This window comes from Podarcis erhardii (assembly GCF_964252035.2).
Source record: "Podarcis erhardii genome assembly, chromosome: 8".
NCBI classification, from domain to species: Eukaryota; Metazoa; Chordata; class Lepidosauria; order Squamata; family Lacertidae; genus Podarcis; species Podarcis erhardii.
In genome coordinates this window covers 45895083-45913351 of record NC_138499.1, presented here as the reverse complement: position 1 = coordinate 45913351, position 18269 = coordinate 45895083, and the positions used below count along the sequence as shown (strand labels likewise).

Here is an 18269-nt window from a genome sequence, read left to right as displayed (position 1 = left end):
CTAGCACTTTTAAAGAGTCAGTAAGTATTTGCAGAGGGTAGCCGTGTTAGTCTCTCATGGCAGAAATGGTCAACAATTGTGTGGTACCTAAAATACTAAAAAAAATATTTTTATGACACAAGCTTTGTGGATTTTTTTTGGACTTTTGTGGCCCATTTTGTCAGAGGCATGAAGTGAAATCTTAGTGTTGGCAGGTATATAAAGGAGAATATTGTAAGGTGAGGCTTGAATGGCCCCACTGAAATCTGAAAGACCAAAGGCCGCTCCTGCTTGGTGCCAACTATTACTATTAGATTCTAATGGATGATTGAATATTGCTTTATTTGATATAGGTTGTTTATTTTAAAGTTACTTTGACATTTTTTATTGGATCAGTTTGTTACTATTAATGTTTGATGCTTTATTGTGTTTTATATGTGTTAGAAGCTGCCCAGAGTAGCTGGGGCAACCCAACCAGATGAGTGGGATATATTATTATATTATTAACTAACTAACTAACTAACTAACTAACTAACTAACTAACTAACTAAACTAGATCGTCTGACTCAGTATAACACAACTTCCTATGTCCCTCGTTTGTGTCTGGGCCTATGGTTTGGAAAAAGTGAGAGTTAACTCCTTGTAAATTCCCTTAAGGGGCTTATGCAGCAGCTAAGCCACTATGGGGACCAGAGGGCACCCCAACAAAGTCCATCTCATTCGCTCCTCCTATCTTCACAAGCTTATTTAGCAATCTGGTTGAATAGTAAAGCCTGTGAACAGGGACTTCTGCTTAGCCTTCCCACTCTTTATGCCAAGTAACAGGCATTCTCATTCAATAAACCTGTGGCCTGCTTTGCATCCAGCATGTATGTCTCCTGTTCTTCCCCTCTCCCTGGTCTCCTTGATGCTGGCACAATTTTACTTTCCCCCTTCTCATTAGGGTGGCTCATTTTAGCTTCAGCGGCCCACTGGGGAAGCTAGCATGCCAGAGACTAAGCACATTCATACGGAGTCTCTGTATTTCTCCCTCCTCCCCACCTCCTGCTTCTGCAAACTGATACCCCAATCTTGTTCTGTTTGCTAAATGCTCTGATAAGCCCCCATGGAAGACTCAATCCTCATTGGGAAGGTTGAATGTCTTTCATAATCTCTTTAAACAGCTTTTTAGGGTATCACCGAGAAATGGGGAACTAATGAGAAAGGTAAATGGATTCAGGCATTTGATATGAGTGACTCGCTCTTCAAACCAGGAGTTGAATGTGACCAGAAGACTTCTATTCCCTAGCCCTGAAAGGCAGGACTAATCGATGCACAAAGCTACCATCACATTTGCTGTTGCTGTGTTTACTGTGTTACTGTATTTACATAACTAGAAATTCAACAACCTTGCGTGTTTTGCAAGCTGTCATGACATAAGAAGCAAGTATTATGCTATGTTTTGCTTGCTAACATATTTTTGACATATTTTAGCTTTTGATTATAAGACTGCATCTTTCCCAGCTACCATCTGTCTCAACTCAGTGGCACAAACACAGTGGGGTGTAATATTTCTAACATACTTGAACTTGACGAAAAACATGCTATTTACAGTTTTAACCAATATGTCCCGCTTTCACACATGAAGGCTGAAATAAATGCCTGCACTTTTGCAAAAGGTATCTGCCATGAAGAAAGAAGACATAATCGGATCCAATTTGGCAGAGATGAGTAACATATTAATGGAAATGAAAGCGGAATGGGTGTCTTGAGTTATTATAAATAGAAGCTGGCATTGTACTTGCAGTGTATGCACAGTTGCCCGTGTTTATCCTTTTGTCAGCACAAATGAGATTTTCTTAGACTACTTTTTTAAATCCCATATTCTTTTTTTTTGTTCTTGGCAACGTATGCCTAAAATTCTCAAGGCTGGAGAAAGAAACATGGCACATTTTTTCCTTGAAATCTCTGGCAAGCAGAGGCATTTTGAAAACTTTGTTTCCAGCCCTCCCATCTGTGGAGATTCAGAATGTGACACTCAGCAAACTGGAAATCACACTTAAAATTTACCCTGACAGGAAAAGGCCAGCAACTCTTTGTGGTATCACATTGTGTAGCTCTAACCACTGCATAAGGATTCCAGAAACACTGTGCAACAAATGCAGAGAATAGATTTGGGGTGAACATTCATTGCAGCATATCTGAGGACCAGCAGCAACAGCAAAACCCTGATGGTACATCCTTCCTTTACACATACTTGGGACAAACAGGTTAATGCAGTTCTCGGCAACACTTCTCGGCTGGCTTTGAACAATCCCCCACAGGAAATGTAAGGCTGGAGTGCTCACTGAAGCGCTCTCTCTGGCCACGTCCTCTACTGCCATCTCTGTCAGCAGTGAGGACAAGGGACTGGAGGGTAGAGGAGTCCATGTCAATGCTGTGGCTGAAATTTAACAGGGTTGCCACCTCTGTTTGGGGGGGGGGGGGAGAGAACCGGCTACCACTCCCTTCATAAGATAATCATTTAAGCGCACGAGCTTCCAACAGTGTCTGAGGCTGGAATAGAAATGTGAAAATACTGAAAGGAGAGAAAGGGGAAGCAAAGGCTACAATCCTATGCATACTCGTTGGGCAGGAGGGATGGGGGAGACATTCGACTCAGCATGCCGTTGAAGCCAGATCTATCAAACTCTCACTTTCCAAAATAGTATGTGAACTTTGCATTGCAGGTCTCCAACCAATGTTTGCAAAAATGTGTGTGTGTGTGTGTATATATATATATATATATATATATATATATATATATATATAAAATCAGACGAAAGTATGCGTGAAAATGATGGTCTTAGTTAAACTTACACAAAAATGCATTATAATAGGAAAAATTGCTTGCAAAAAAATAGGTACTGTTTATAAAACTGTTTCTTAGGCGAACTTTGTCCTAAAGTGTTGATGAGGATTAAAAAAGTGGGGGGTCCCCCCCCCCTGCAAAATATGGAAAACCGAATTTAAGATTGGAGAATGAGCAACTGAGAGAACTGAACTCGACAGATTCTTCCATCCTTACTGGGGAATAAATGCACTGACCTCAGTGAAATTTAATTCTTCTGAGTAAACACATTAGGACTGCACTGTAAAACAGAAACACCCAGACTTTTTAAAAAACTGGACAAATGGCAGTCACAAAGTTCAGGACAGGCATGAGTAACGCCGATGTTGTTGGACTACAGCTCCCATCATCCATGACCACTGTCCATGTTGGGCTGCCATCAGCCCAAGCTACCAACTCCCAACAATATCTAGAGGGCCACAGGTTCTCCACCCCTGGTTTAGGAGATTGACATTTGCAAACTCTGGATTCAGATCACTTACCACGACAATCCTGATATTTTTCTAAAGAAATATACGTCTTAAACAATAACAAATTTAAACTAGAACTTGAGAGGCAGTAAGAGCCTGATTTCTGGGATCCTGTGTGATGTGAAGGGGAAAATAATTTGTTTATTTATGAGTCAAAATTAAGTTGCAAAAGGAGAGCAGGCTTGTTTGTATCTGGGACAAAAAGCACAGCCACGCTGTAATGCAATGGTAAACTGAATTTATTTCCTCTTGGAAAACCATTCCAGTAATCTCCAGGTTCAGACCGCAGAGTAAACATTAATAACAGTAACATACAGGTTAGTTCAACTGATTCAAAAATTTGGCCATGTGACGTCATTAAGGAAAAGTCTTGAACACTCAAAAGCTTCAAATGGTATCCAGGGGGAAAAAAAGTTTCTTTGACAATCTACATAACAACTATTGCATATATGGTAATGCTATCTGTCATATCGCAAGGCTTACAAATATATATACAGGCCATATTCAGCTGGGGGGTCAGTTTGGAGAGAATCGGTTCGTTTTTATTTATTTTTACTTTTGCAAGTATCTTCAACAATAAAAATACTCTTGAATTCATTTGCTTGTATACCAAAAGAGAAATTGTAGACATAAGCTGGAATGAAAGGAAAGCCAAATAGGGTTGTAATGTATTAGTTTTTTTTCTCCTGTTTCTTCCTTGAAAATAACATTTGTCTTAAGCCTTTTTTCCCTTTATACGTTATTCTTCTTTTAATCCTGCTTGAATAGGGCCCAAGTCCACTTGTCTTTATAAGACCATTTTAGTATCAGACAACATAATACATGTGCAACACTTTATATACAAGAAGTCTCTCCGGTGCTCAAAAGTTCAAACACATGAACATCCAACAGTTTTGATAATACAAGTTTTATGGTACAATACAATGTTTCTGAATAATATACATTAACAATGAAAGTCTCGTGCAAAGAGTTAAACATGTTCCCTTTTTTTTCTTGTCCCGCAAAGAATCGGTTCCTGAAGAACTGGGCCTTGCACTAACTGCTATGTTGGGTCATTGTATGATTCTGCAAGAAAAAAAGGAGATATGTGGTTATTGTACAGCCAAGGAAACAAAGCACGGCCGCAAAAAGAACATATGGCTGCAATGTATGTCACTGTGTTAAGTGGCCTATTATAGACACTTTGATATTGCTTTGTACAGTGGTACCTCGGATTAAGTACTTAATTCATTCCGGAGGTCCATTCTTAAGCTGAAACTGTTCTTAACCTGAAGCACCACTTTAGCTAATGGGGCCTCCCACTGCTGCCACATCACACGTGGATCTTATTCTGGAGGACGATTTCTGTTCTCATCCTGAAGCAAAGTTCTTAACCTGAGGTACTATTTCTGGGTTAGCAGAGTCGGTAACCTGAAGCGTATGTAACCCGAGGTACCACTGTATTGCACACTGGAATCATTTCTATAATTTTCATCTTATGTACTTCAAAGTACATTAGGTCAAAGTCCAAGACAGTACTTGCCTAAATGGCCATTTGTGAATATGTTGGTTTTGGCCTATAATGTAGAAAACAACAACAGACCATGCAAATATCTGGGGATGATTGCCAGTGAATGTGGCATGGCCCTTCCTTTTGTGAGAATGCTTACAGATCCATTCGCTGGTGGCAAATTTTAGTATGCTAGCTGTTTTGTGTTAATATCTTCATAAGTATCTTTTCAGAAGGCCACTGATATGTTGCAGCTGAGCCTAGGACAAATCTCAGTATAATAGTTCTTTGTGTGGATGTCTCCCTAGGTATCTTTTCAAGAGGTCAGTAGTACGTTGCTAGTGAGTCTAAGGACAAAACGAAAGTTTGAGAAGAATCCTGAAGGAAGACAGAACCTACAGGTACTTAGTAGGGAATAAATCCCACTGAACTTTATGGGAGTAACTGTATGGGAATTGAAGGTGGGCCTTCAGTGTGTGGAAAGTGGTCTGCTTGCACAATAGGATTTCTCACCCACTCCTCCCTGCTGGCTCCCACAACTTGCTCTAGAGGGTTGGGGGGACCCCCAGAATAGATTTAGGGTATATGTGTGCAGCATGTGAGGGGGATAGTTTTACTGTGAGAGTGGATCTTATTCCCCATGTGCATATACCCAATGTATCATAAGGCTGAATTTCACCCATGTTTAGGACTGAGTTGCACAGTGTACTAGTCGCTACAATACCTCAACAAGGGGCTCTGCCTGCTGAATAACAATCTAAAAGGTTAAAAAGCAGAAAAGCAAACCCAAGACCATTTGATTTCATGCATAGCATTTCCCACATCAGTCGACATGTATCAAAATACTGTAAAACAATGACAGATAAGAAGATCTGCAAATAGTGGCTATTATGACCAATAACGTCTGTCTTTAAACTGAATATAACTAAGAGATTAGTTTTCCTGATTTAGTGTGACAGAAATGTGCTCATTACGGTAATGTCTGAAATGTGCTGAAATCCATGTGACCAAGACACCACCAGAGTATGTGTTTCCATATGCCTGATGATATCTTATTAATCTGCTCACATCTTACATCGTTCGGTGCTCCCTACGATGCAGGTAGGTCCAGATGACTCAAACAATCGAATTATAATCTTCTTAAAGGAAATGTGAGGAACAACCATGTTCAGTATCTGAAATACTTTAGTAGAATTTTCTCTGAAGCATAAATGTATAATGCTGTACTGAATGAATTTTCATGCTTGAACATGTTCTAGGTAAAACTGGATTTTTGAGGGATGCAAAATTGAACAAAAACCTGAAACCTGCCCCTGCATTAGGCTTATTTCCCCACCACCCACCTACCTGTTCCCAGACCCATTATACTGACGCTTTGGTGTATATATTTAGGCCTTTTTTCTTTTTCACTGTATGATCCTGGCCAATCGGGAATCACAGGTCATGGCACCATGGGGCCATCAGATTTCACTACTTGACAATGTTAATGTTGGTAAATAACTTCCTTGGATTGCCCTCACTCTGAATGGGATGGAATGAGGTGATGGGACTGTACTGCCCAAGCAACGGGGCAGACTTTGTTTGTTGCATTGCATTGATGGCAAAACTGAGCAGCAAGAGTCACCATAATGTAGGTTTATGTAGCCTTCAAAAGTATACTAACAAGCTGGAACATATACAGAGGAGGGTGATCAAGGTGATAAAGGGTCTGGAAACAAAGCCTTATGGGCAATGCTTCCTCGTCATCCTGGAACAAAGTGACAGAACCACAGGGTTCTGTCCAGGGCCCCTTAATGTTCAGTGCTTTTATAAATGACTTGGATGCAGGAATTGAGGGGCTGCTCATGCAATTTGCAGGTGGCACCAAACTGGGAGTGGCTGCCAATGCCACATAAGATGGAATCAGTATTCAATATGTCCTTAACAGCTTGGAGATCGGGGCCCAAACTAACAAAATGAATTTCAATAGCGACACTTAGGCAAGAGGAACCTGCTGCACAAATATAAGATGTTGGGCACCTGGCTTAACAGTAATGTATGTGAAAAGGATCTAGGGGTCTTAGTAGACCACAAGAAAGGAGATTCCCAATAAACGTCAGGAAGCAATTTCTGATGGTTAAGAGCTGTTCAACAGTGGAACATACTACCATGAGAGGTAGTGGACTTTCCTTCCTTGAAGGTTTTTAAGCAGAGGTTGGATGGCCATGATGCTTTAGTTGAGATTCCTGCATTGCACTTAAAAGGGGAAGGGGTGTGACATAGGAGTAGATCATCTGCTTTGCATGCACAAGGTCCCAGGCTCAGTCCCTGGCACCTCCCAGCCTGAAATCCTGGAGGGCTACTGCCAGTCAGTGTAGACAATATAGAGCAAAATGGGTTTATGGCCCGACTTGGTTCCAAATCACAATAATTTTTCCTTAAAAAAGAGCATGGAGGCATTAATGTGAAAGATATAAAAGAAACCATGGGATTACTCTCTGCTGAGCCCTGCTGTGGTGCTCCATAGCCAATATGGCCTGCTGCACAACAAGATTCTCAAGAGAATATGGAGACAGAAACTCAGAGAGAAGCAACAGCGAGAAAAATTGCTAATTAAGCAAAGACACAAACATGTACCTTGAGCAGCCTCCCTAAATACTTGAGACTACAAGGATGTGCAACCTCTTTGCATTTTTTTAGAGCATCAATGGACTAGAAAGAAATACCTGCCTAGGGAGAAAGGCTGTTTTTGAGTATAGTGCAGATATAACATTTATGAGACAAAAAGGTGAAAGATGGGAGGAAAGAGGTAAGGGAAGGAGAAAAATTCTTGAATCCCACAGAGAGCTACATTATATTCTGCCATAAACAAAACAAAAAAACCAAAAAAGTTGTCTACTGGAGACACCATGTATAAGCGACTGAAAATTGCAACCATTAATCCCAGTTATGAACTGCTGGAGGTTTTGGTTTAAGGGTGTTTTTTTATATAAAGAAGGTTGTGTTTAAAAATTTAGGACAAAATTTTCCTCTATTATCCACCCAGCAGATCTGAGCTCTGATATCCTCCTCTTTCCATGTGCTCTGGACTCCCACTTCCATGACAATAGGAGCTAACACAAGTGGGGAAATCGAAAGATGGAGCTCCTGTTGACATGAACATGGGAGTTTTCAGTGCACAGGGAGAACCAATATTAGAGTTAAGAGCTTCTGTGTAACTCTGAGAATGGAATTTGCCCTTTACAGGACATACAGTATATTTGAGGCAGATGTTTTTTAAAATTGATCTTCTGGAAAGCATGCAGTACTAAGTAATTTCCCCGAGTTCATTCTCCTTCCCATATTGCTACTCTATTATTATTGCCCATGTTGCCACTCTAAGGCACCCTGAGTGATGCGTGTGCATTAAAAGGGCAAAGCAAAAATTCTCATCTAAATAAAGATATAAAATTCAGCAAAATTTTGAAATCTCATTCCTATTACCTCAGTATTTATATATCTGTGTTGTATATTGCTGAGAAAGTTTGATACTGGGAGCTCTTTCACCTTTTTTGTAGATTTTGTCAGTTTGAAGAAGAAAACTGGATTAGAATTTATATTCTTTTCCAGGATCGGAATTGATGTCTTTTGTGCTTTGTCATTTGTGTCACACACACACACACACACACACACACACACACACACACACAGAGTAATCTTGCTTTGCAAAAGCATGCTGTATGCAGAAATTGAAGTGCAATGACAAAAACACAATAATAGAAAGTTTTGTTTTTGTTTTTAATTATATCCTAACAACAAAAATGAAGCCATAGAGTTTAAGGATCCTTGCATTCCACGGAACAATGTGATGTCAGTATGTCACATGCCAAAGATTCTAAAATGCCAAGTTTCCAAGGGCACTTGCTCTGTGATATCAGTGGAACTTAACATTCATATGATCATCTATTCAACCCTTTAGGTTTTAGAAACTCATGTTAAATCCACAATTGGCAGCTTGGTGCTTTAAACACTTGGGCTGTGTCCATTTCAGTGAACTTGGGAAACGGTCTTGTGTTTTGTCACTGAGTTCCACAGCTTTCACTGAACAGTGAAAAAAGCAGGGTTCCCCCCCCAAGCAACTGTTTGAAGTCTCCTCTCCACCCTGTTGTATTTACCTGAACTAAATTCTTACAGAAAGCAATCTGAGAAAGAGAAACAGAGCGCTAGAAAAAATATTCTAACATGAAAAAAAACTCCCCCTGATTCCAATACCCCATTAGAATCCCAAACGTGAAGTGCTGTTGCATTCAATTTAAATGAGACATTTCGAAGCTGAATGAAATGAATGCAATTGTTTCTGAAAAGCAGATTACAAATAAAGAAATAGAAAGATTAAATGGGGACATTATTGTTCAACAGATGGTCTCAGAATCACAGCAGCATGTTTTTCTCTTTCCTTAATTCAAGAAAGTGAACACCAGTAATCAATCATCACTGATTAACTAATTATGGTATACTAACATTTTAAAATTGATGGGAAATCTACATTTAAAAACTAAGCCCCGTTCCTGCTTTCTCCCCCTTTTCTGTAAGCCCACGGCATTCCAATACAGTTTCAGGTTGTAAAACAGATTTCTACATTACTAACCTTTAAGCACCACTTTTTTAAAAACACACACACACACACGCAGACCAAAAGCAATTGGTTTCCAACAGGCTGGATAATAAGTCTTTTGACCTGCATTCTTCTCTGACCCATTAAGGTCACCTCTCTGCTCGGGCATATAGCTGACTTAGGAAATGCCTCCAAGTCCTGCATTTCATCTCCTGCCCACTCAAAATAAAGCTTTCTTTAAATGTGTCTGTACAGGTCCCAAAAGACCAGGGAGGCATCCCTGTAGTGGGCAATGGAGGGACAGAAGCTTCTGCCTTTATTAATGAATGCAGACCATTATGAGTCTGGCTGGCTCCTGCGCTGTTCCCAGAAGCATATACTGTACGTGACTTAAAATGCTAGAATATTGACACAAAGCGAGCCAGGCAACCCTAAGGAAAATTACTCCTTGGATATAATGTAGGCTCGTAACAGCTATTAGAGTACAAAATAAAACCCTCCGGGATCAAACTGACATATACAGCATTCTACCTACTCCTCAAACATTAGAAGAATTTCTTTGTGAAGGCATTCTCAAGGACAGCATAAAACTGACTTTTGTAGCAATCTGCAACAGCTTTTTGGCTTACAGCTTTTAGTACTAAATCTCTAGTTTGAATCAATATAAGTACTATATCCTCCACATTAATCAATACATTTGGTTCAATACACATTCTATTAAATTATACTTTCTAATCAAGGTTTTCTGCTTCTCTTTCTCCCCCCCCCAATCCATTGCTCCCTTCTTCCAAACCTCTTACTGACAGCTTTCAGTTTGGCCTTGGAAAATGGCAGGATACGGCGGGGGTGGGAGAGATGGGGATGAAGCAAAAATGGGCAAACCCAGCATACCCCAATTACAAGCCCTAATGCCAAGCAGGTGGTTTGATTTCAATAAGGTTTCCAGAACTTCCAATCTTAGCTTTCAGGATTGATGATAAAACTGGACAAAGAAATGTTCAAGAACACAAAAAAGGACATGCACCAAGCAAGGGGGCGGGGAAGGTTTCAATTTTCATGTTGGTTAAACAAAAAATGACTAAAGGAGAGGGGCAAAACTCAGTAGTGAAGGCAAATGAGTCAGAGAGGAATTCACTGGTAACGTGCAGCTCCCTTTGAAAAAGCTCAGTTGGTTCAGAATATGCTAACTGGAACTGGCTATGTGAGTGCTTTTATCTGGCTTCCTGTCCATTTCTGGGCCCGATACAAAGTGTTTGACCTTCAAGTCTCCTTATGGCTTGCAACCATGTACCTGAAGGGCTCAGTCGGTAGAGCATGACACTCTTAATCTCAGGGTCATGGATTCTAGCCCCACATTGAGCTAAAGATTCCTGCATTGTATCTGGTCCCACACTGCAGGACCAGATGGCCTTTGTGGTCCCTTCCAACTCTATGATTCCTGTTTAGGGAAGTTTTTAATGTGTGACATTTTAATACCTTTTTAATCTTTGTTGGAAGCCACCCAGAGTGGCTGGGGAAACCCGGCCAGATGGGCGGGGTACAAATTATTTTATTATTATTATTATTATTATTATTATTATTATTATTATTATATTCTATGACTGCTTATTTTCACATGCATCTACCTACACCTTGAGAACATCAGCTGATGCCTTCTGTTGGGCGATCCATCAAGTGAGGGGCAAAGCGTCACTGCTGTTGAAAGGGCCTCTTCAGTGGCGGCACCCTGCCTGAGGAAGTACTCCTCAGAAGGGTTCACCTGGTGTCTATTCTAATGTATTTTTGGTGCCAGGCAGATGTATTTTTATTTTCCCAGGACTTTTAAATCTTTTAATGCCTGCTGTTAGCTTTTAAATCTATTTTTAGCACTGATGTTTTATTCTCTGCCCTGTTCTTGATTTTAACTTCAGGTTGTTTTAGCGCTTCATCACATTTTATTGAATGAATCCATTTTATTGTTGTAGCTTTTAATTTTTTTTTTTTTTGCAGTGTTAGCTGCCCCAGGAATGTATATTATAGGGTGATCTGCAAAAGTGAAAAATAAAATAAAAACAGAAGAGAAGCAAATGGGAAATGCTCATCTTCCATGGTGAATATCAGCTAGATGGAGAAGAGTGATAGACAAGTTCACCTAGGCTAAAAAGCTCTACAAAGCTGACACTAGTTTTTGGGACCTGCTTGGGGTGGTATTGGGGGCTTAGGATCCTGTGAAATCATGGCCTCACCTCAAATGTCCCAGAAGCACCTCATTTCAGCTCCCACCAGTGGTGGCACATTGCTGGCAGGGCATCTACACACATGGAGCTTTCTGTGGGCATACCGCACCATATTACTGTACCGTGTCCCTGGCAGTGTAAGTGCCAGTCTACCAATGACCCTCCGACTCCATCAGCCGAGTAGTATGTATGCTGCTCCCTAAGGCTTGTCAGTCAACTGAATGCCAACTTCAAGACTGCAGCATAAGACAGCTTTACAAAATGAGGGGGAGGGGAAGAATCTTGGTTATGAATGGCCATTGTTTTTCATATCACAAAACTGTTTGAATAAAAGTTGGGTTGCTTCTCCAAGGTGCCTGGATATGAGATTACCTGAGAACCTTAGGTAAGCCTCTCTGAACTCCTCATAAAATCAGTGGGGAATAGGTAGAATTAAACAAATATTTGGAGAAGAGGATCTTGGCTCTAAGGAGTGCCAGTGAGATATTTAGATTTGTGAGATAGATGTTACGAAGTAAAAGGGGTCAGTATAGAGCTTCAATCTATATAGGACAAATTTTTCAATCATGGAACTACAGGGTGTCAAGACATCAAGCTACATTGCTAAAGGATTTAGTGGAAACGTAGCCTTATAAAGTAGAGCAGTTTAATGCCAGAGCGTGAAATGCTGTTGCATTCTGTGGGCAATGCCTTCCATTTATTTGTATGTTTTTCTCTGTAAAAGAAACTCTGCACTTTTATGTTTTTGGATTGGAACAGAGATTTCTCTCTCCTCCCCACCCCCAGTTTACAATGAACCTGAAAAGAAACTGCTGAATTTTCTTTTGGCATTTAACACCATTCTACACAACACTCTCTGGACAGCACTATATCACTATCACAGAGAAAGGTGAGAGAGCATAGCAAAAGTCAAGGCGAGAAACAGAAAGAAAATGAAACCAACTTTTTCTTCCTCTATCTTTCAGATTTATTTTTTGGAGAATAATTAACTGGAATCTTCAAAATTAATTGGTCTTTACTAATCTCTTCTCAGTATTCGTAACTGGAAGGAAGGGAGTGCTTTTGGTTCACTCATCCCAAACTAGACTCTGTCACTAGCAAAAGACTGTGTCAACTGTGATAAAAATCAACACCATTACATATTTAAAGACCTGCAAGTAGGTTTGGACTGAACATAGTTTTGTTACCTTTAATACTTCTGTGTAAGGGAGGAGCTCCTGCAGTGAGTAGGAGCTTTTTTGCTCTGATGTTGCCATGCCTACCTGCCTTCCCAATTCCCAGCAAGGGAGCAAAGAGAGGGTAAGTGGACAACAGCAGCATTGTGAAAGCAAAGAATTTGCCACTCAAGAGTACCAGAGCTATACTTGAGCTCTGGCATATACAATCGTTTATGCCTAGGTCTCTAGTCCGATCTATTCATACAGCTGAATAAGGCAGTCAGGTGGACTGCACTGCTTCAAGACTAGAGTTGAAGACATCATTTTTGAACGCTTCCCTCCATTAAAAATTTCCTGCAAACAGTAAAATCAACACAGCAGGAAAAGGCTGGGTTAGAAACTCTCTTTCTGATTAAAAGAACAAAAACAGCAGGATTTTCTATAGTTTTTAAAACATAGGTGAACTTTCGAAAGTTCCCACATTGGCAGTAGCAAAGTCCATTCAGCTGTCTCAATATTCTGCTAACTGTAGAGGCCCAGCCTTGGATTTATTCACAGAGCCTAGGACTTGAAGATCAGAAGGTCGGTGGTTCGAATCCCCGTGACGGGGTGAGCTCCCGTTGCTCGGTCCCTGCTCCTGCCCACCTAGCAGCTCGAAAGCACCTCAAAGTGCAAATAGATAAATAGGTACCGCTCCGGCAGGAAGGTAAACAGCATTTCCATGCGCTGCTCTGGTTCGCCAGAAGCGGCTTAGTCATGCTGGCCACACAACCCGGAAGCTGTATGCCTTGGCCAATAAAGCGAGATGAGCGCCGCAACCCCAGAGTCGTCTGCGACTGGACCTAATGGTCAGGGGTCTCTTTACCTTTACCTTATACTGGCCACATTAGCCCTATTGGGGCATGCTGCTCATGTGTAAAGGCTACACATTACATGGAGATGGCTGTGCTAAGCTCTGTCTCCACTCTGCTGTGTCTGTCACACTTCAGAAGTTGAAGGTTGACGTCTGAAGCAAAGAACCTCTTCTATTCATTGAGGTGGCACTGTGTGCCTTCTTCCCCATCACAATCACACTCCCTTCAGTCTTCGAACTGTATGGAAGAGGTGCAATTTACATGCCGCTCTGCCCAACTAAGGCACAGGCAGGCGGGAGGGTGGCTCACCCATGCTGAACAATATGCAGCCCCAGGCTGTCCACAAGCTGGGGAAGGTCTCGCAATGGAAAAGTCTGATAAATGTGCATAGGCCATCTACATGTGCTGGAACACTGAGTGTGATAGCAGGGCATGGCTAACATATACAGCACTGTTGTCTCTTTCCAGGGAACCTAACCCAAATCAAGTGGAAACTAATGCCTGAACAAGGCTTACGATTTGTGGGAAATCATACAGCTTGTCCAGTTCAGAAAACAAGGCATGGTTGGACTGTGGTGTCTGATTTGGGTCCACATGGGAAGTTTTATCCTAAAATGAGTCAGGGCTTTGATGGGCACAGGACACTTTCTAACCTTAGGCAGTGCTCTCTTGCTCAAACTTCTTGCACACATGTTGCTTTTGTTAGGCACAAAGTGCCTATGTTAAGCCCGGCCAGTTTGGAAAGAAAACAGAAGCCAGAGGAGGATATCACCACATTTCTATGCCACAGCAGTTCCAGTACAGGAGAGCAACAAGAGACAGAAGGCTTCAATAGGCGAGACCATCTAATCAAATATTCAGGGATTAAGTCAGTGCATTATGGACAGATGTGTTCATGTGCCAGTTGTTTCTCTGCTTTAATTTTTTTTTGCCTTGTAATGTTTAATTTATCATGCTGGTGCTTTTTAAACTAGAACATCTGTAAACAAGCTTAAGTACGACCTCTCTCATTTTATATCCATGCACTGTGCTCCTTCTTCGTGCCTTAATTGTAGATACCTTCAAGACAAATCAATCTACAGCAGGGAAAGAATGAAAAGGCAAAGGAACCTGACAAGCTGTAAGGTGTTTCTCTTTTACGGCATATGCATTCCCTGCTTGCTCAGTTCTGACTCGGGGAACACAACCCATGTTATGTGCATACTACTTCTTTATAGGTCAAAGCCAATTAAACAAATTACTACTAAATATTTAACAGCTCTGTTTAGTAACTAGCGGCAAATAATGGCAGCTTAAATTGATAATCACACAGATGCTTTTAAAACTAAGCCAGCTATAAAGTTATTTGTATCTACTTAACAAGCTTTGTGCCTCTATATGTGGCAATAAATAGTTAATTTCTAAGAATTCAATTCACCAAACTTTCAATTTTTTCCATTTAAAGAAAGGATAACATCTAGCTAACAGGATCAGCACATTCTCTTAACTAAGCCATTGCTAGCGTCTCCTGTTATATCTTCTGTAATTTTCAATTACCGTCAACAGGACAGCTGGATTGTTGCGTTCATCTTACTATGCCTTACATACACCCTCCTGTTAAATTCCACCTACCCACCATCCATTAGCACTTGGATTTCTTGCAAATTATCCAGCCCTTCATTTCCTCCCATCAATCCCTCTGTACTGATATCTCTGCCATCTCTGAGCAGTAGAAGCAAGTGAGCCAAGACAATACAAGGAAGAGAGAACCCTCTCATTGTGCTCCTGCGGAGAAAGTGGTTTCATAATGTCACAGACACTATGAAATAATTGGTTGGAAATAATTATGAGGCTGCAGAAGGCAAATCTGTCTGGTCAGGCTTCTGACATTCCCAAGTGATGGATATTGTCAGAAGCAAGCCAGCAGTGAACCATACTGTGCAGGTTGGAGTTAACTCTTTATCAGCAAAAACACGATTAGCACAGACTTGGCAGAGTATCAGGCCTAACGAGCACAGCAACTCATCGCCGGTAGGTCTTGCCCCCCATGAAGCATTTGCTGAGACTGAAGCTTCCACCTCCTCACAGCTACCTAAGTCTCCTCCTCTCCAGGGTTTCCCCCAAGCAATCAGAGACTGTGCCTCCGTGCCTGTCTTTGCTTCTCCCACTTCATGTCTCTTCTGTGAGATTGGGGGCAGGGCTTGTCACAGTAAGAGGGAGAGACACCCATGACTCTTCACCAGCCGGACTCATTTCTGCCTCTTCGTGGCTCTCATCCAAGCTCTCTTCTTCCGCTTCTGCCTCTGATTCTGGACGGCTCTCTGCCACAGACTCTACAAGCTCACTAAGCCTTGTTACCTCTTCAGCTTCTGACATCTCTTCTTTCCCATCTTCTCCCTGTGGCCACTCATCATTGTCCCACCATCACTCCCTGGGGTCTGAGCCTTCTTTCCTTGGTGGTTCCCCATCTGGTTCCTCCCATCATTCCCCTGTGACCAACCAGTCCGTATCTCCAATCAGCCTAAAGCAATTTGGCCAACAGTCAGGAATGACGGGAGTTGTCGTCCAAAATATTTGGAAGGCACCAGGTTGGAGAAAGCTGTTCTAAACAATGGTCCATCTATTTATAAATACAAATGATGAGACATTTACATTTTTTTCCTGAAGGTCAAGAATTCAGGATGCACTGTAAAAAACCACAAACTTCCAAAACACAAACACAGAAGAGAAAAATTGGAATGAGTTTTCTGTGACATGTTATAAAAGACAATAACATTTTATGTCCTTATTGTGGATCTTGGCTGTAAACTTGTAGTGTCCTCATTCTCTGCTCCCTTGCCCCTGGTGTAATCACTTACACTTGTGCAAAGTGAGTGGAAAATGCTACCAAAGCAGAGTACTGGAGTTTTATAGCTACTCTGTTCAACAGTGGCTGACTGCTCCAGGGGCAAAAGTAATAGAAAATTGTGCACGGAATTTTTTTGATTTTTTGTGGAAACTGCTATTACCATATCCCCTCCACGGTTATCAGTCAGCATCTTTCTTCCTCTTGAGAGTTGTTCCAGTCTCCTAAAAATAATTGATATCTCTGGCGTAAGCTTATGTTCAGAATGTCCAAGACTCTCATTGCTACAACACCAGAGCAGTTCACAATCTATAGTGTTTCCAGCTTTACAATGCACTGTGCTATTACAATGTTATCGCTTCATAGAAGGAAATAGTGCAGAAATGCAGTTTCCTACACAAAGTATCCACTGACTCAGACTGAACTGATAGTTCAGGAGTTAATCAGTTATGGACGATCAGGACAATTGCTCCCCACAATATTAAAGTATAGTGCTGTAAGTCAAGGCCTGATTACAGAGCATATTGCCATAAATTTCTTAAATAGCATTATTCCCCTCATACGCAAAGGTACATTGTCTAGAATAGAAAGTTGCTTAAAGGGGAAAGTAACTGGAAGAAAACAATGGAAGATGGAAGAAAACAAATGGTGGAAATAGGAGATGTGCTTGAAATGCAAGTGCTTCAAAAGCTGACTACAAATGCAAGTGCTTCAAAAGCTGACTACAAATACACCCACATTAATGAGTGTTTATACACTCACATTAAATATACAAAAAAGGTAGATCCAATTCCATCACATATTGTGCAATTACTGAGTCATAGGAAACCAAATACAAAATCTTATGTTGATGACAGAAAAATCCAGGTAATACTGTTTATATGCTTTATAAACAACACTTTATTCAGAATAGAATCAATTTCAGTTTGGGAATAAATTGTTGGTAAAACATGAGACTCTTAATTTCAGGGCTGTGAGTTCATGTGCCACATTGGGCAAAATATTCCTGCATTGCGGGGGGTTGGACTAAATGACTCTTGTGGTTCCTTACAATTCTTTAGGCACTTGTGAACATGCATTTTTGGTTTTCCTACAATGTGTGGGGTGGGAATTGTTATCTACACACCTGTTCACTATCTTCATATACTCACAAATAAGTAGAGGTAACTGGACCTATTTTAACTTTTTATTTAAAAAACAATTCTGAATATATATGTACAATAGACATGTCTGAGAGTGTTGGGAAGTCTGCTACATAAAACCTGCATTATTAAGGATGAGATCTATCAATTTACTGATTGTATTTAAATGGAAATTCATGAATAAGGCTTTGCCAAAAATGGATACTGGATAAGCAGACAGTTCCTCAACTCATTTATATACTTTGACTGTGTTTTAAGACATAGCAATGAAATTGAGTTCATGCAGAAATTCACTTTGATTTTTCTGTTACCAACCCAATATTTTGTAACCTGTCTCCTATGTCTCTATTATTGCATGTATGAATGGACTTGGTTCTATATTGTTCTTCTTGTTATCAATACAATTGCTCCTGTGCTTGTAAGCACATGACATCTCCCCCAGTTTCAGGTAACTTTCCCCACCATTACAATTTTCCAGTTACTTCATCATTTTTACAATCTTGGGCTTTCTATTTAAGACAATCAACTTTTGACTATGTTGTCTTGCTCATCTCCATTTATTTTCTACTCTGCCAAACTCATTTGCTACTGGTCATCTCAGTCCCTTTCTCCACCTCTTTCTCTGCACTTTCTGTTTCACATGCATTCATTAGTGACCTCTTCTCTTGTCCTTTGGGCAGGTGTTCCTCTATTTCT

At 40.8% G+C, this 18269-nt stretch overlaps 1 protein-coding gene across 10 annotated transcripts in view; it reads right to left on the bottom strand.

Annotated features, from left to right (window-relative positions):
- Positions 1 to 3542: 3542 nt before the first annotated feature.
- The window catches only part of ZNF521 (zinc finger protein 521), a 291023-nt gene continuing 276296 nt past the window's right edge, over positions 3543 to 18269 (bottom strand). For all 10 annotated transcript variants that reach the window (XM_081873612.1, XM_081873613.1, XM_081873615.1 and 7 more), the window contains one exon: positions 3543 to 4383. In XM_081873612.1, the coding sequence (XP_081729738.1) occupies positions 4354 to 4383 (30 nt within the window). In that variant the 3' untranslated portion in view covers positions 3543 to 4353. The remainder of the gene's footprint in view (positions 4384 to 18269) is intronic.